We start from the raw sequence: 15,153 nt of genomic DNA, 5'->3' as shown, positions 1-15,153 counted from the left end.
TGTCAGTTTGTGTGTGTGTGTGTGCTGCGAAGGTGTAGTAGTGATGGATATGGTAGTGGTGGTGGTGGATATGGTAGTGGTGGTGGTGGATATGGTAGTGGTGGTGGTGGATATGGTAGTGGTGGTGAATATGGTCGTGGTGGTGGTGGATATGGTAGTGGTGGTGTAGGATATGGTAGTGGTGGTGGTGGATATGGTAGTGGTGGTGGTGGATATGGTAGTGGTGGTGAATATGGTAGTAGTGGTAGTGGATGTGGTGAATATGGTAGTAGTTGTGGTGGATAAGGTAGCGGTGGCGATAATATTGGTGTCGGATATTGTTATCATAAAAATTTTAATAGAAAGAGTATTGTTTATTGCGTTCTTGTAGTAAAAAATATCTAATCCGTACTTATAGTGTCGTTTAACATGAAGGTTGTGCCATTAAGCTGCAGGATCTCGTCGTGTCGTTTGAACTAAGGCAACGACAACCTTAATGACTGTACTATATGTTGTGTTCGTGAACCAGGTCGGTGTGGAGAAAAGCCTTACCGGAGTGAACCAAGTCACTCATTTTAATGGCTGCCGTCCACTGGGTAATGAGGAGGAAGAGGAAGAGGAGGGAGGCTGGTGGGGAGACGTAGATAGATAGATATAGATAAATAGATAAGATAGATAAGATAGATAGATAGACAGATAAGATGGATAGATATTCACCAAAATCATCATACAAGTATACATTGATTCAGCATGAATATAGACAACGCTGGTATACAATATAATACAGATGCCTGCCAAAGATATATATAGTCGTATAATATATGTGTTACGTGTTATAATTAATCCAACAGATGTGTCGCAGATTTGGTAACAGACCTCAGCCAAACTACAACTGTGTGAGGTGATGTTCCGGTCTGTTAAACTAATTTTACCACAGACAATGGTGATGCTAAGCTGTTACTTGTGTATTAAGTCCGTACGTGAAATATTATAGTTCTAAAAAATCCTCAAGACGAGTATTATTTGAAGAGTATTATATAATATATAAGACAATCAAATTACACTCTCCGCTTCGTTCCAAATCGTCGCCAACAAACAATATTATCAAATAAGAATCATATTTTCACACAACCTGACAACTGTAGACATCTTAAAATAAATATGTCAATAAAAGATATATAGAGTCGATAGTAGTAACAAATAATGAAAAAAAAGAGAAAAAATGCAGGTAGTGTATCCAATTCTGGCTGAGACACATTGCCTAGCTCTAATTCCTCGGTAATGACGCTGCAGGAACGTTGATGCCGCGCGCTGCACTTGTTGAGTATTCCCGGAAGTGATTGTTGTAGTTTATTTCACCTGAAAATTAACCACCCTAATGCTACTTGTGTTAAGTTAGCGTTAGTTTAGGTTAACGTTAGGTTAGGTTAGCATTAGGTTAGGTTAGCGTTAGGTTAAGTTAGCAATAGGTTAGATTAGCGTTAGGATGGTTAATATACAGGTGAAATAAACTGGCAAGCTAATTTTCAGCTAATCCGTTACTTCAATTACTGTGAATCTTAAACGCCACCATTTACCTTTTTTGTCAAAGCTAATAACTAAGTACATCCGGGCTGTACATACAACAGTAGTAAAACTTGACTAGTCAGGTAAAAATGTCAAAACTATCATTCTTACCTCCACCGTGAAATGACAGATTATTTAGATCCACTTGGTGAAATATTTGGTGTCGTTTTTTAGTTTCATCATCTGGCTTAGGTGAAGTTAATAGCAGGAACATACGAAACTTATTACATACTGTACGTCTTATATGCGTTCAAAATGATTATAAGTGTTTTACTATATAGAGTTTTAACCATGCAATATATACTGTATAGAGTTTTAACCCTGCAATATATACTGTATAGAGTTTTAACCGTGCAATATAGCAATCATTAAGAGGGCTTTATTTCATATAGTTTTGACCAGGTAAAGAAGTCGACATAATAGTTCCTTTTGATTAGCGGTGACTTTCTCAAATTATTAAATTCAATATACAGATCAACAGACCAACGGACCTTCCAACAGACAGTAGGTAACAGTATAGTATATACTTGTATATACTGTACTCCCACAGTGCCCCACGGTAAGAACATAATCAAGATAAATACTGTACAAACAAGGATGTGTGAGAGAGATGGCCAACCAACCTACTTTTTTGCCGAGCCACTCACTAAAGAGCTTTGTTTGGGAAGGTCTGTGTCACCCTCACATACGTAGAGTCGTGTGTGTGTGTCCAGGAGCATGTACACCACAACACACAGCTCTTATCATTCTCCCTATCATTTGAGTTAAGGTATATAGGTTATTGGGCTAAAATTAGTTAATGTGGTTAGGTTAGTTAGGTCAGGATCGTCTTAGTGTGGGGATTAATATAGTGACTGACCCGACTGTAGCTACAATAAGCCTTCAGCAGTATAAGACCGTGTGTGATTATTGGTCCATTAATTATACCCCGGCACCTCCTATATATCATCATTAATAATTATAGTACATCCAGGATAATGATAGACGTATTAGGTTACCTTATCTACTACGTTCAGTCTGTCTTCTAACACCATCAACAAAACCACCGACTGTTATCTTATTAAACAAATTGATGTATAGACAAGACATTGAATTTATGCTTTGTGATTAAATACAGTTCAGAGGACGTAAATATTTATTGAAAAGGTAAGAGTCTTAACGTGCAATCAAGATTCATGGACACAGAAACTACCATGGACCTTTACTTTACTTTACTTTACTTTACTTTATAATCTTCGCCACAGATCGGCCTGTTAGCCACTTACACACTGTTGGCAAGTACTGGATATGTACTGTTCTGGCTCTAGAATGTATCTGTTGGTCAAGGCTGGTCTTGAATGAGCTAACACTCGGTGCCGTTACGAATTATTAATGTGAATTTCATTTTAGTGGATATATATGCATGCTGGTAAGAGTGGGTTAGGTGGGGAGCGTATTTGAATTAGGAAGAACACAACTTGCGCTCTTTATAATTGGTGTCGTAAGTGGCAGATAGTGGCAGACACCACACAGATGGAAGTGTCGAAGGTGTTAGTGTAAAGTGGCAGGTATCGTGTGGGAGGGGTGGCAAGTGAGGTGGTAGAAGTGTGGCTGTGGGCGGTGTCTTGCAGGTATGTAGGTCAACACTATGTAATGTTACAATAGTTGCCGCCACTTGTACTAATACCTCTATACCCTCTGCTATACTGGCCTATTTTGTCTGGTCCACTGATAAATGATATTATTATACTAATGTGTACACTCACCACCTCTTGTCGCTCATCTCTAACACAAACACACAATTTTGTCAGTGCACCTCGCGGAACTAAGCGACAATTTCTTCAATATATGGTAAGTGATATTTTGCAGGCCATATAATATGTAACGTCACAAGTAATGCCTTAGTAAGGTAAAATAACATGTGACTGATTGATTCGCTAACCAGTGAGAGAATGATTCCAGGTCAAAATCAAAAACAATTAAGTGAATGTTGTCATAAAATAATATAGAAGAATGAAAATATATTCTAACTGATTATATTATGAATAATATTTGATATCTTACACTGAATTATTACTGCAAGTGTAATATATAATGAATTCACGTTAAAACTTAACCAGTTGTGAACGCTTAACGCTGGCCGGTTGTGTTTGTAAACAAGCCGAGCAGCTCCTGTCTCGTGTTCCCATCTAAGGTGTGTGGAATTTAACATAAAAACTTTAAATAATTAGCTCTTTAAAAAGTTTATTTTATCAGGGATGAGACTTCAAAAACTACGGCGGATTATGAAGTATATGAATATAATACACTTGGTATACTGTTGTGAACCTGTATGGAAGTTGATTGCTGAACTAAAGCTACTCATTATTTAAGATACCATATTATATTATTACTATAGTTGTCACCTGTTATAGTACAGGGTGACTGAGAAATATGGATACACACTGTATTAGAGATTTTTTTCCTCAATTGTGGACTTAGCAGAGTGTTGTGACAGCACCAGTGACCTCATTCAAGACCAGACATGACCAACACTGATACATTCTAGAGCCAGCATTTGTCAATAGTGTGCAATAGAGACGTGACCGACCGCCCAAGCGGCTAACAGGGCGATTAGTGGCGAAAAATTTAAAGTAAAATAAAGTATAGTGTGTGGTCTCCCTCAAGTGAGGACAATGTTGCTGATGTAATACAAGCACTCCCATCGTCAGCCCATCTCCACGAAAATCTGAAAGGCAGTGTGTATACATTTCTTCTGAGATGCCCTGTATGTTGGTGTTGTTGGAGAATTATTAAATATACAGTTGTTGATCTCCAGCAGCTGCCCCACCACCACCAGCTGGCCTTGTCACCAACAATATGGATCCTGATGAAAAATTCGCAAGACAACTCCAAGCTGAGGTAAATGATCCCCCAAAGTGAGAAGCGTAACTAATACTAACTGGCCACTGTGCTATGATTGGCTAATCGTCCATTACTGGGGAACAGTGCGAGAACAATATTTGACTGTGACTGGCGGCATTTGGCAGTTATTTAGCCGAGTCGATCGTTGTGTAGCTGTAAGCATATATAACCATATTGCTGTTGTGCATGGAAACTTATTATAAAAGAGGCAACATTTACCAGAACCTAATAGAGTCTGACCTAACCAACCAAAGAATCTTACCTAATGTATTTAGTCAAATCAAAGCGCACTCACAGTAAAATAATGTTAGTAGGAACTTAGCCGGTCACGGCTAAATATCCACTACGTATGTTTTATGTGATTTAACCTCGTCTGCCCGATACTGATCAATGTCCTTCACAAGGTATCTTTGTGTACGAGACTAATGTAAAGATATTGGGTGCTACTATAGTGTGCAATCTACAAGATATTTAGGTCAGGTTAGGTTAGATTAAATTAGGTTAGGTAAAGTTAGGTTAGGTCAGGTTTGGTTAGGTTAGGTTAGATTTGGTTAGGTTAGGTTAGATTTGGTTAGGTTATGTTAGACTAAAGATATCTTTGTAGACTGTATGCTATAGTAGCACCATATTTTATCTTTTGCCTCAGACACACACATTTATGTACAATTACACTATTACTATTTCAGTTTGACGCAGAAAACAAAGCTGCAGAAGCACTGGAGCAGCAAGATGCAAAATTTGCTCAGAGCATCGCCTCTAAGTTCCACGAAATGTCCGAGACTGATGATGATGATGAGGAGGAGGAGGAGGAGCAGGAGGAGGAGGAGGAGGCCAGTAGTCGCAGTGGTGGAGCAGGACAAGTGTTACAGTGTGGCAATACAGCAACACAAGCAAGTAAAAATTATTCTGAAGCATCTCCCAGCTGTCATAAAGATGGTACAGTGGAAAAATGTTCTTGTCCTAATATATTTACCTTTTTATATGCACATTAATGTTAAAGCAAAAGCCAATCACCAGTCACAGTTCAGCCAATCATTGCATGAAAGGTCCTATCACTACACACTACCCAACCTAACCTAATCTAACCCAGTATAGTCTAACCCTGTAGATTTGATGGGGTAAATACAAGAGTTACTTAGACCATTTGTAAGGTTAGAAATTAACCCGCCCTGTGGGTCCCTCAAGCTGCTGTGTTTGGGAGATCAAAAGGTCAAGGTCACAGTTCTGGAGAAAAAGAATCACCAAGTACTGTACTGTATAACTTGACAACTAACGGACTTGAATGGATTCTATTAAAAATATAAATAAAATAAAATGATCTATGGTGTATAATATTTAATTCACTTGATCTGCCCTCACATGAAACATTGTACCCCAGGTGTTACCAACTCCCCCAAAACCCCACCAAAGAAACGACCTCCTTGTGAATATGGATCTTCTTGTTACCGAAAAAACCCATTGCACTTGAAGGAGTTTTATCACCCCCCCCTGGAGGGTGGTGAAAAGGAGACAGTACACAAGAGAAACAAAGGTAATTCTTATTCAGAATTGTTAAAGGTCTTCTAGGTCACCTGTGTCTTAATATGCTCAAGAAAGAAGAAAAAACCACCTTGGCATACACTAGACTGGATCCGAGTCCTTAAAAATTTACTAAAATTTATTTATTGGGTCTATCAGTGCCTGGGTTTGGTTTAAAACATACACCAACCTTCCAAGCAGGAGTACAAGCTGTCACACCTCTCTTGGGTAGTGTGTGAGTTAGAGCAGATTCAGGTGATGTTACCATTATATTTACTTTTTGGTGTTGTCAGTGTTATAAAAAAGTCATGTGGTAACAAATACATGCAAAAAGTATCAGTGCCAAAAAATAGTGCTTGAAATAAGAAATTAGTTAAAACATACAGTTTGGCAGGTAATCTTTGATAACCTCAGGGAGTAGTGACCCTCTCTAGCCAGCTAAGAGAGTGCTTAGAAGTTCCAGTTCTGTACAAGTAGGTTGGCAATAAATATTTGCTTCAAAATTGCCTGATAGCAACTAGGACACCATACCATCAGGTAACCCACACCAGCATGGAAAATGGCCTTAAAATGGTTGTAATGATGATATTCCCACTTGATATTATGTACAATATTGACATTTGATCAGCATAAATATGTGACTTTTCATTTCTTTCATCTGAACATTGTATCGGTATAAATAATTGTTGTTTCATATCTAATTTGTAGAATGTACTCCTGGCACTGCTGGACCACCAAAGAAAAGGTTAAAAGAATCTGTACCTGTTGGCACATCTCAAAAGATAAGCAGGTACAGTACAGTACAGCTAATACTAATTGGTGTACCGGAGTCTGTTTCTGTTTTCATAAATACTTAAGAGATTACAAAAATCCTTTGTCTTATCTTACAGATTTTAATCGACTCATCCATAATATGATGCCTTATTTTATTATTTATGTTTATGCTGTCACTATATGTACAAGAAATAAAATAAATTAGATTAATATTAATATGATAATAATGGAATATTTTATTGTTGCAGTTCCAAGTTGCCATTTCCAGCACGTTTGTCTGCCAGTGAGCCTTTTAATTTCTTCCTCAACAAGACCTTCAGCATAAAGGAGACTCAGGAAGACCCATTGGCTCTAGTGTTTCCAGATCTCCTCAACCCACAGCTTGGAGAGCTTGTAGAGTCCGCTCAGGTGCTCCTTCTAGTTAACAACCATTACAATTAATGGAGGTTGATTGGTTGCAGGTTGTTAAGTGCTAAATCACGTCCATTATTCTCTTTTCAGCGCTGTAAGAGTTTTCACTTGTGTACATCAATGCAAAAGAAAAACTTGCGGTGAATTTGTCAATGTGGTCTTGTGGCTCTTGTAGCAACCAGCATCCAATCCTCTTCTGTCTAGTGAAGAAATTGTTAAAAATCTGTCTTCAAAAAGGGGAAGACCTCAGTGTGGGACTTCATTCTCTGCCTGTATACCAGTACTGTACCTTTGAACTGTGGAGGAAAGATACTGTATGATTTATTCTTGTTACCATCTAATTAAACAGTTGGCCTTCAGGGTACACATCAGTGGTCACAAGTTACAGGTCTTTGTCCCTTTTTGGTGTATAATTTCCTGCTTGTGGTCATGGGTTGAGGTTTTTATTTTTATTTTTTTGCATGAATTAACATTTCATTTGGTGAGAAGATTCGTAAGGCTTCCCGTACATCTTTGGAACGTAACCAAGAGTACAGTATATGCAACTAAAAGCCTTTGTTTACAGCTAAACTTCATGGTTGATCTTGAATTCCTAATGGAGAACTATAAGGCCGGACAAGCACACACAAAACCCCTGCTGGTGATGTATGGAGAGATGGAGGGCGACCCTAAGGCCCATTCCTCCGTTGTGTGTAATAAGGTCTGTTCCTTTGGCCAGACTGCCATGTTATTTTTGTCGTTTCTTCTTTGACGGTTAGATGTTGATGAGATTACTAGTAAAGAATCCCTTCAATATTTTGGTTACTTTAAATAATTTAGAACACTGGATTAGTAATTGATATTAAATGTTACTACAGTACAGTATTTATGATATCGTAGATTACTGACCATCTCAAACAACCCACAACTATACACACTGCCTTTGAAAATAAAGACTCCCTAACCTTGCCTTCTCTAAATGTTGGAAGTTAAGCGCTGGTATTACCCACAGGTCAAGATATCATTTCAATACGGGACTCACCACACCAAGATCATGCTATTTCAATACAAGACTGGCTGTCGAGTTGTTGTTCACACGGCCAACCTCGTCCCTGATGACTGGTACGAGAAGACTCAGGGGTATTGGGTGTCACCTGTCTTTCCTGAGCTTGGTGAGGCACATCTCTTAACCTGTCTGTCTGTCTCTCATTATTGTACAGTCAGAGAAAAAGGTCCTGTCAGTCCTCCATCCCATCCATGAATCCTGAGACTCATGAACCTGTGAATCCAAGACACCACACATTGTTGGGTCCATAGATCATGCACTGTGTGAGGTCTCAGATTCACAGGTTCATGGAGGACTGACAGGACCCTTTTCTCTGACTGTACCTGATGATAGAAATTAATTCTCCTGTAGTTTGCCTTTGAATTATGTTTATCAAGAGGTACAGTACAGTAGTACCTTTACAGGGATATTTAACTAAATTATATTATGGTAAGATAAATATACTATAATCAAGGGACATTAGTACAGTTAATTACCAAAATCATAACTCTGTATTCCCAGATACCTAATAAACATATTCTGGAATGACCATAGTGAGATTCTGAATGAAATGAAGCTTCATATATTTAAGACAAACAATAAGGAATTTTGTTTTTAAAATTTTAATCATTCTGGAATAAAAAAATAATATGTAAAGCTCATTTAATATATCCAGACTAACAGAAAAAAAATGTGAAATGATATCTTCCCAAACTAACAGATGCATATAATTAATGACAGTTTATTATCAAATTTTAGTCCCTCTTACTCTTGTCTTTCCCCAGAGAACGGAAGAGAGAGCCTCCTAGATGGAGAGTCGCCCACTCGCTTCAAACGCGACTTGGTGGATTACCTCTTGGCATACAAAGTTCCAGACCTCACACGATGGGCAAACCTCGTCAAGAAATATGACTTCAGTAACTGCAAGTGAGTGAGTCGGTCCATTGAATTTCAAAATGAACACCGCAACTCTTATTGTCTTGGTAGGGTTGAAAAAATCCTTCGTCTGTTGTGTCATATTGTCTCTCACAAAACCATAAGATACTTTTTGGAGCATGTATATGCATTATGACAAGATGCAAGAAAAGTTCCAATAATCAGAAATTTCCTCCTATAATTGATGAAGGTTTAGTTTGTAGAAAAGTTTGGCCACATTGAGTAGCAAACACTTATGATATTCCTTCAAGTAGAGTGAATTACAGTACAGTGTTTTTTTTTGAGCAGTCAGTATAAGAGGTGAAAGTATTTTTTAGTGGAATGATGTGTTTATGGTGTACCTTAGATGTTTATGGTGTAGCTTAGATGTTTATGGTGTAGCTTAGATGTTTATGGTGTAGCTTAAATGTTTGTGGTGTAGGTAGATGTTTATGGTGTAGCTTAAATGTTTGTGGTGTAGGTAGATGTTTGAATTCCCACAGGTCAAAAAAGATACTCGACATACCTGTAAGTCACATCACTTGACATATATTTTGATGATGATAATAGTGATTTAGATGATGATGATTTACCAGTAGATGATGATGTATTCCAGGGAAGAACGTCTCATGAAATTTATCCAATGTTTCTTTCAGTGCGGTGTTTGTTGGTAGTGTTCCGGGCTACCACAGGGGGGAGAGCAAGGACCGGTGGGGACACATGAAAGTTCGTCGGGTGATGAAACAACACGCAAGTTCCTGGAAGTCGTCTCTGCCAATCCTTTTCCAGTGTTCCTCAATAGGTAGAGTATTTTTTTTTTAAGAATTTCTGTGCAAAAGGTAGATTTTTATCATACCTGTCACATGTTTGAATCATTCAGTTTACTCAGACTATACAAAAAGAAATCAACATAACTTTGTAGTATCAGTAGCTTATTGTTTTATAATGGACATAGTGGATTGGGTGACTCAGGGACTCTCAACTAGCTTGTCTGACCATAAATACTGTACAGTACACCCAAATATCAGCATTAAACTAACTCCTATGACTGGTAATCAGACCCACTTGACAGGATGTAATATATAAAAATGATAATGGTGGTGATTACAGGCTCCTTGGGGAAGGATGCCAGGTCTTGGATGTCTGGAGAACTTGGCATGAGTCTTACTGGTGTACCAGGAGTGTGTGCCAGTGCCCCCATGGTGAGTAACAATACAGTACAGTTATGAACAAAAGTCTTGTCTCCTCTTCTGAACTCTAAGAACTTCGAGACTTCAGACTCATGAATCTGAAGCATCTATGGATGGAATGATGCATCAATGTGTACTGCTTCAGGTTTATGAGTCTGAATCTCAGTGTTCATGGAGCCGCAGAAGAGGTGACAAGACTACTGTTCACGACTGAACATGGAAGTCTTTACAGTAATGAAAATTAAGTTTATAAATCAGTTTATCAATGTAAGTATCAATGTCTCTCTTATTGTGAATTTTACTTGCATGGGTAATAATTTTTATGCATAACATAACTTCCCAAGTATGACAACTAATGTATGAATCAAATATGGTTTCTAAGTGAGACTTTTCCTTCCTCAGGTAAATCTAGTTTATCCAAGTGAGGATGACATCTGTAACAGTAGCCAGGGGTGGATGGGAGGGTCATGTCTTCCCTATAACTCAGCAACGCATGAGAAACAACCGTGGCTAATGCAGCATTTACAGTCAGTGTTTCTTGATACCAATTTGTTGTTTGTGTATTATTACCAGTTAGACATGTTACGATAAGATGAAAGGGCATAACATTTTCTAAATTTTCTTAATACAGTACTATACTCTTAGTCATATCATTTATGCTTGTTAAGTAGAATTTGATTTCACCTGATGGTTAAATACCCTAATGGTAAAAGGGGGGGGGGGTTAGGTTAGATTATGATTGACTAGGTTAGCATTAGGGTGTTTAATCTTCATGATATCCATTTCCTCAGATAATTATGTTATTTTCAGTCTCTGGCGAAGTGACAAGAGACATCGGACAAAGGCGATGCCACACATTAAATGCTACACTCGTGTAAACATGAACTGTTCAGCAGCGCAGTTCTTCCTCCTGACCTCCGCCAACCTGTCAAAGGCAGCTTGGGGTACACTACAGATTCAGAACTCCCAGTTATTTATCAGATCTTATGAGGCTGGAGTCCTTCTTTTGCCCAAGTTTGTGGTAAGTTGTGTTTGTTTTCTTGTTGTAGATGTTTAAATTGCCTGGGTTGATTGTACCATGAAATACTCTTGTAAAAACTTAACATAAAAAACATTTGTCATGGATTTGTCATCAAGGCTTAGATAGGTTCATTATATTGCAAACTTGTATCTTTTAACGTGATCCGTTTCTGATATTCAGCGAGGCCTCTTCAATTTACAGAACGACAACACTGAATTTGAGTTGGGGTCTCCAAGCAGTCCATCTTGTTTGTCTCTGCCTTATGATGTGCCACTGAGACCCTACCCTGATGGGGCGACTCCCTGGTTTATGAACACGCGCAAGAAACGATCCGATATCTTTGGCCGTACATACCCCTAATAAATTTTAATGCTGTACTACAGTGAATGTATTTTTTACTTATCATTTCATTATTTGTATAATCAGAAAACATATATTGTATGCTTTCACTTTTTGTAAGGATAATGTTCATGAAAAAACCATGAATCCAATTCAAAGGAAAAAAAAAATTTAATGTACTATGTTCATAATTTTAATATTTTATGGACTCCAAATTTCCACTCAACATTCCACCTTAACTATCTGCTTACTGTATTGTAAAGAATAACAAATACTATTATAAACTTCTACCTCCTGTAACTCATTCATAATATCACTTTGTTATTATTGGTACCAAACTTCCTCTCTGTACCCAGGTGCCAGCATAGCAGGTATTAATGGTGATGCTCGGAGGTACAGTACACTAAGAGATGAGTGCGGTTCTACAGAGGCGGTGATACACAATACAGATACAGACGTTATGGTGGGGGTGTTCACGAGTACTGCTGGAACTAACTATCTGCCACACACCTCCCCATTGCTTGTTCCTAATCACCTCCCATTGTTTGTTCCTGTCGTTAAAAGATTATTATAATTTACGATATATTTTGTTTTTTCCCAGATATCATTCTTGATAGGATTTTGCCATGTCATTTATACAGCGTTTTTTAGTTAATCCATATCTCATGAGATCGGCAAAAAATTCAAACTATGGTCAAAATTAGTTTATTGTGATACATCAAAATTGTTAATTTACAGACCACACAAACTGAGGCTTAACTATACTGTATTACTCAACTACTGAAGTGTACTGGTTTTGTTATTTTAACCTTTATGTATTTAACCAGAAACTGCAAGTTTTATTTTATTTTTATATCATTTGAAGCATAAAGCATCATTCCTGTTCAAAGTGTGAATGAGATTGTTTAATACTACAGCTATAAGAGTACAGGTACAGTACAGTATAGTATAATATTTTTGTACACTATGAATCATTAGAATAGGTCCATCACATCATCAGAAGGTACAATGTAGTTTAACGCATCCTTCAGTCAGAGTCAAAATGGTTCGTGAAGATCTCATGTTTTGACCATTGGCATCTTTGCCGACCTTCCTGTACTGTACTGTATCTTATATAGAAAAGATTAAGTTTTGTTTAAAACCTTCTTACTGTCTCAACATTCCTCTCTTCTTGGTTCACATTACACATCGCTTATTACCTCACTTCTCATCTCCCTTCTTCCTTAACTTTCCTTCTTCCCTCACTTTTCTACTCCCTTCTTTCCTCACGTCTCACCTCCCCCCTTCTTGCCTTACCTCACGCACCCCTTACATCACTTTGCCTCACAGTCGTCCATGATTTACATGTCCAGGCATTCTACTTTTTATCTTTCTTCAAATTCATCTTTCATATTTTCTTTTTACGTCTTATATTTACGACTGTATTTATTTTTTCTCGCATATTTACTCTACTGTATTTACAAGTTTGTTTTACTTTAGGGAGTAATAGTGTTGGTGTTTATTGTGAATTGCAGTTTGTTGAAGACCTAAATATAAGCATTTTAATTAAGAATTTATTTTTGTTTAGTTTCTCCTTAAGTTTTTCTCGTTTTCTGTGTCAGTTTTACAGGTAAGGAATGAAGATAACAGGATGAACTCTGATATAATTAAAGATAACATGATCTGAGGTGAATTAAAATAACAATTCTCCCAGTGATCATATACAGTACTCCATATAAGTCAGCAGTTTGAATGACGTTACCAAGATAACCTAACTTTGATAACTAATATATGTGGCACCCTTTAAAGAGATTCTAATGTATATTTAATTATCTAAGTCACAAAAATCATATAGTACGTATTGTAAATCAAGAGAGAAACTTGATTAAACTTTACAATATATGGTGTTAGGATTTGACTGTTGTTAAGTGACTGAATGCCTTGTATATTGCTGTGAGACAAAAAGGAATACTGAATGTTGGTATTAGCTCTCTCTCTCTCTCTCTCTCTCATATCATCATCATCATCAAAAACTCACCAACTTACATCAAAACCTCGACCTTGACTCTAATGAATGAATAAAAAAAATAATTAAAAAATCACTCGCCCAAAACCAATCTTGTCTCAGTACCTTGAATGGGTAAACTCGTAGAGAAAATGAGTATTGAAGTGGAGTGTGTGTCTGTGTGTGGGGGGGGGCGGTGTCTGTCTGTCTGTGTGTGTGTGTGTGTGTGGGCGTGTCTGTGTGTGGGGATGTCTGTGTGTGTGTGTGTGGGCGTGTCTGTGTGTGGGGATGTCTGTGTGTGTGTGTGGGCGAGTCTGTGTGTGGGGATGTCTGTCTGTGTGTGTGGGAGTGTCTGTGTGTGGGGATGTGTGTGTGTGTATGTAATTTGAATATTCATAGTCATTAAAAACCACTTGTATAATTGTTTTCTCGCTATGTACATTGTCTTTGTTTGAAATGTAATCAACCTCACTGACCAAATTTTTTTCACTGGGTCATTTAACAATTTTGTGACCTCATTTGATCTTTTCCCTGGTGTTAGATTTGACCTTTTTCATAATGTAACCATTCGTGACATTATCTAACCATTCCTGAAGTCGTCTAACCATTCATGACGTCATCTAACCTTTCCTGACGTCAGCTAACCATTCATGACGTCATCTAACCTTTTCTGACGTCAGCTAACCATTCATGACGTCATCTAACCTTTCCTGACGTCAGCTAACCATTCATGACGTCATCTAATCATACCTGACATTTACTTATCATGTACTCATAAAAGATTAAGATTAATGCAAGGTTTGACGAGTAATTATAATAACCCTCATTAATGGATGAATACTGTAGGTGTTGTTGTTGTTGTTGGCGTAACAGGGGAGGAAAAGAGGATAGTGATGATGATGTTGTTGATGATGTTGTTGATGCTGCTGTTGTTGATGATGTTGTTGATGATGATGTTGTTGATGATGTTGTTGATGCTGCTGTTGTTGATGATGTTGTTGATGCTGCTGTTGTTGATGATGTTGTTGATGCTGCTGTTGTTGATGATGTTGTTGATGCTGCTGTTGTTTTGTTGCAGTGGAGGAGAAAACACACTCGAGGAAAGAGGTGTTGCCATGGTGAGGTACCTGGTAGTCCCCGCCGTGAGGTAAAGATGTACAGTATCATAAAGTTTCATAAAAGTTATTTATTTTTTGTGTACTATTATTACCTGTTGGGGCTCTCTCTCTCTCTCTCTCTCTCTCTCTCTCTCTCTCTCTCTCTCTCTCTCTCTCTCTCTCGGTTCAGTACATCCAGAATACAACACGTCCACTATTTCCTGACATTTATCTTAACCCGTCGTACAATAGTCATAATGGCGTAATAAGCGCCTTGGGTGTTACTCTCTCTCATCTCAGTGTTGTGTGGTGGGGAGGAGAGGATAACCCACATCCACACAACAGCCACCGAGTTTCGATAAGAGATTAGATAAGATTACTGTACTGTATACCTTCCGTCGTATCAGTGCCTTGGTGAGTATAAGTAGTGTTTATCTCTATATAATCAGCAG

The 15,153-nt window shown here is 37.9% G+C and overlaps 1 protein-coding gene across 4 annotated transcripts; it reads left to right on the top strand.

Annotated features, from left to right (window-relative positions):
- Positions 1-3,648: 3,648 nt before the first annotated feature.
- On the top strand, positions 3,649-13,174 carry LOC121868261 (tyrosyl-DNA phosphodiesterase 1-like). 4 transcript variants are annotated; one of them, XM_042368657.1, is made up of 14 exons: positions 3,650-3,718; positions 4,343-4,425; positions 5,115-5,364; positions 5,807-5,959; positions 6,655-6,736; positions 6,969-7,128; positions 7,697-7,831; positions 8,123-8,282; positions 8,941-9,082; positions 9,727-9,872; positions 10,181-10,272; positions 10,663-10,787; positions 11,071-11,281; positions 11,483-13,174. In XM_042368657.1, the coding sequence occupies exons 2-14, from the start codon at positions 4,384-4,386 to the stop codon at positions 11,639-11,641; spliced, it is 1,857 nt and encodes a 618-aa protein (XP_042224591.1). In that variant the 5' UTR covers positions 3,650-3,718; positions 4,343-4,383; the 3' UTR covers positions 11,642-13,174. The 4 variants fall into 4 exon arrangements, with proteins under 4 accessions (XP_042224593.1, XP_042224591.1, XP_042224594.1 ...); XM_042368658.1 differs by having other exon boundaries at positions 3,652-3,718; positions 4,346-4,425; XM_042368659.1 differs by lacking the exon at positions 4,343-4,425 and having other exon boundaries at positions 3,649-3,718.
- Positions 13,175-15,153: the final 1,979 nt, after the last annotated feature.

Source organism: Homarus americanus, unplaced genomic scaffold, assembly GCF_018991925.1.
Source record: "Homarus americanus isolate GMGI-L3 unplaced genomic scaffold, GMGI_Hamer_2.0 scaffold19318, whole genome shotgun sequence".
Lineage (NCBI taxonomy): Eukaryota > Metazoa > Arthropoda > Malacostraca > Decapoda > Nephropidae > Homarus > Homarus americanus.
Note: the sequence above shows the minus strand (reverse complement) of the source record. Positions and strands in the feature narration are given on the sequence as shown.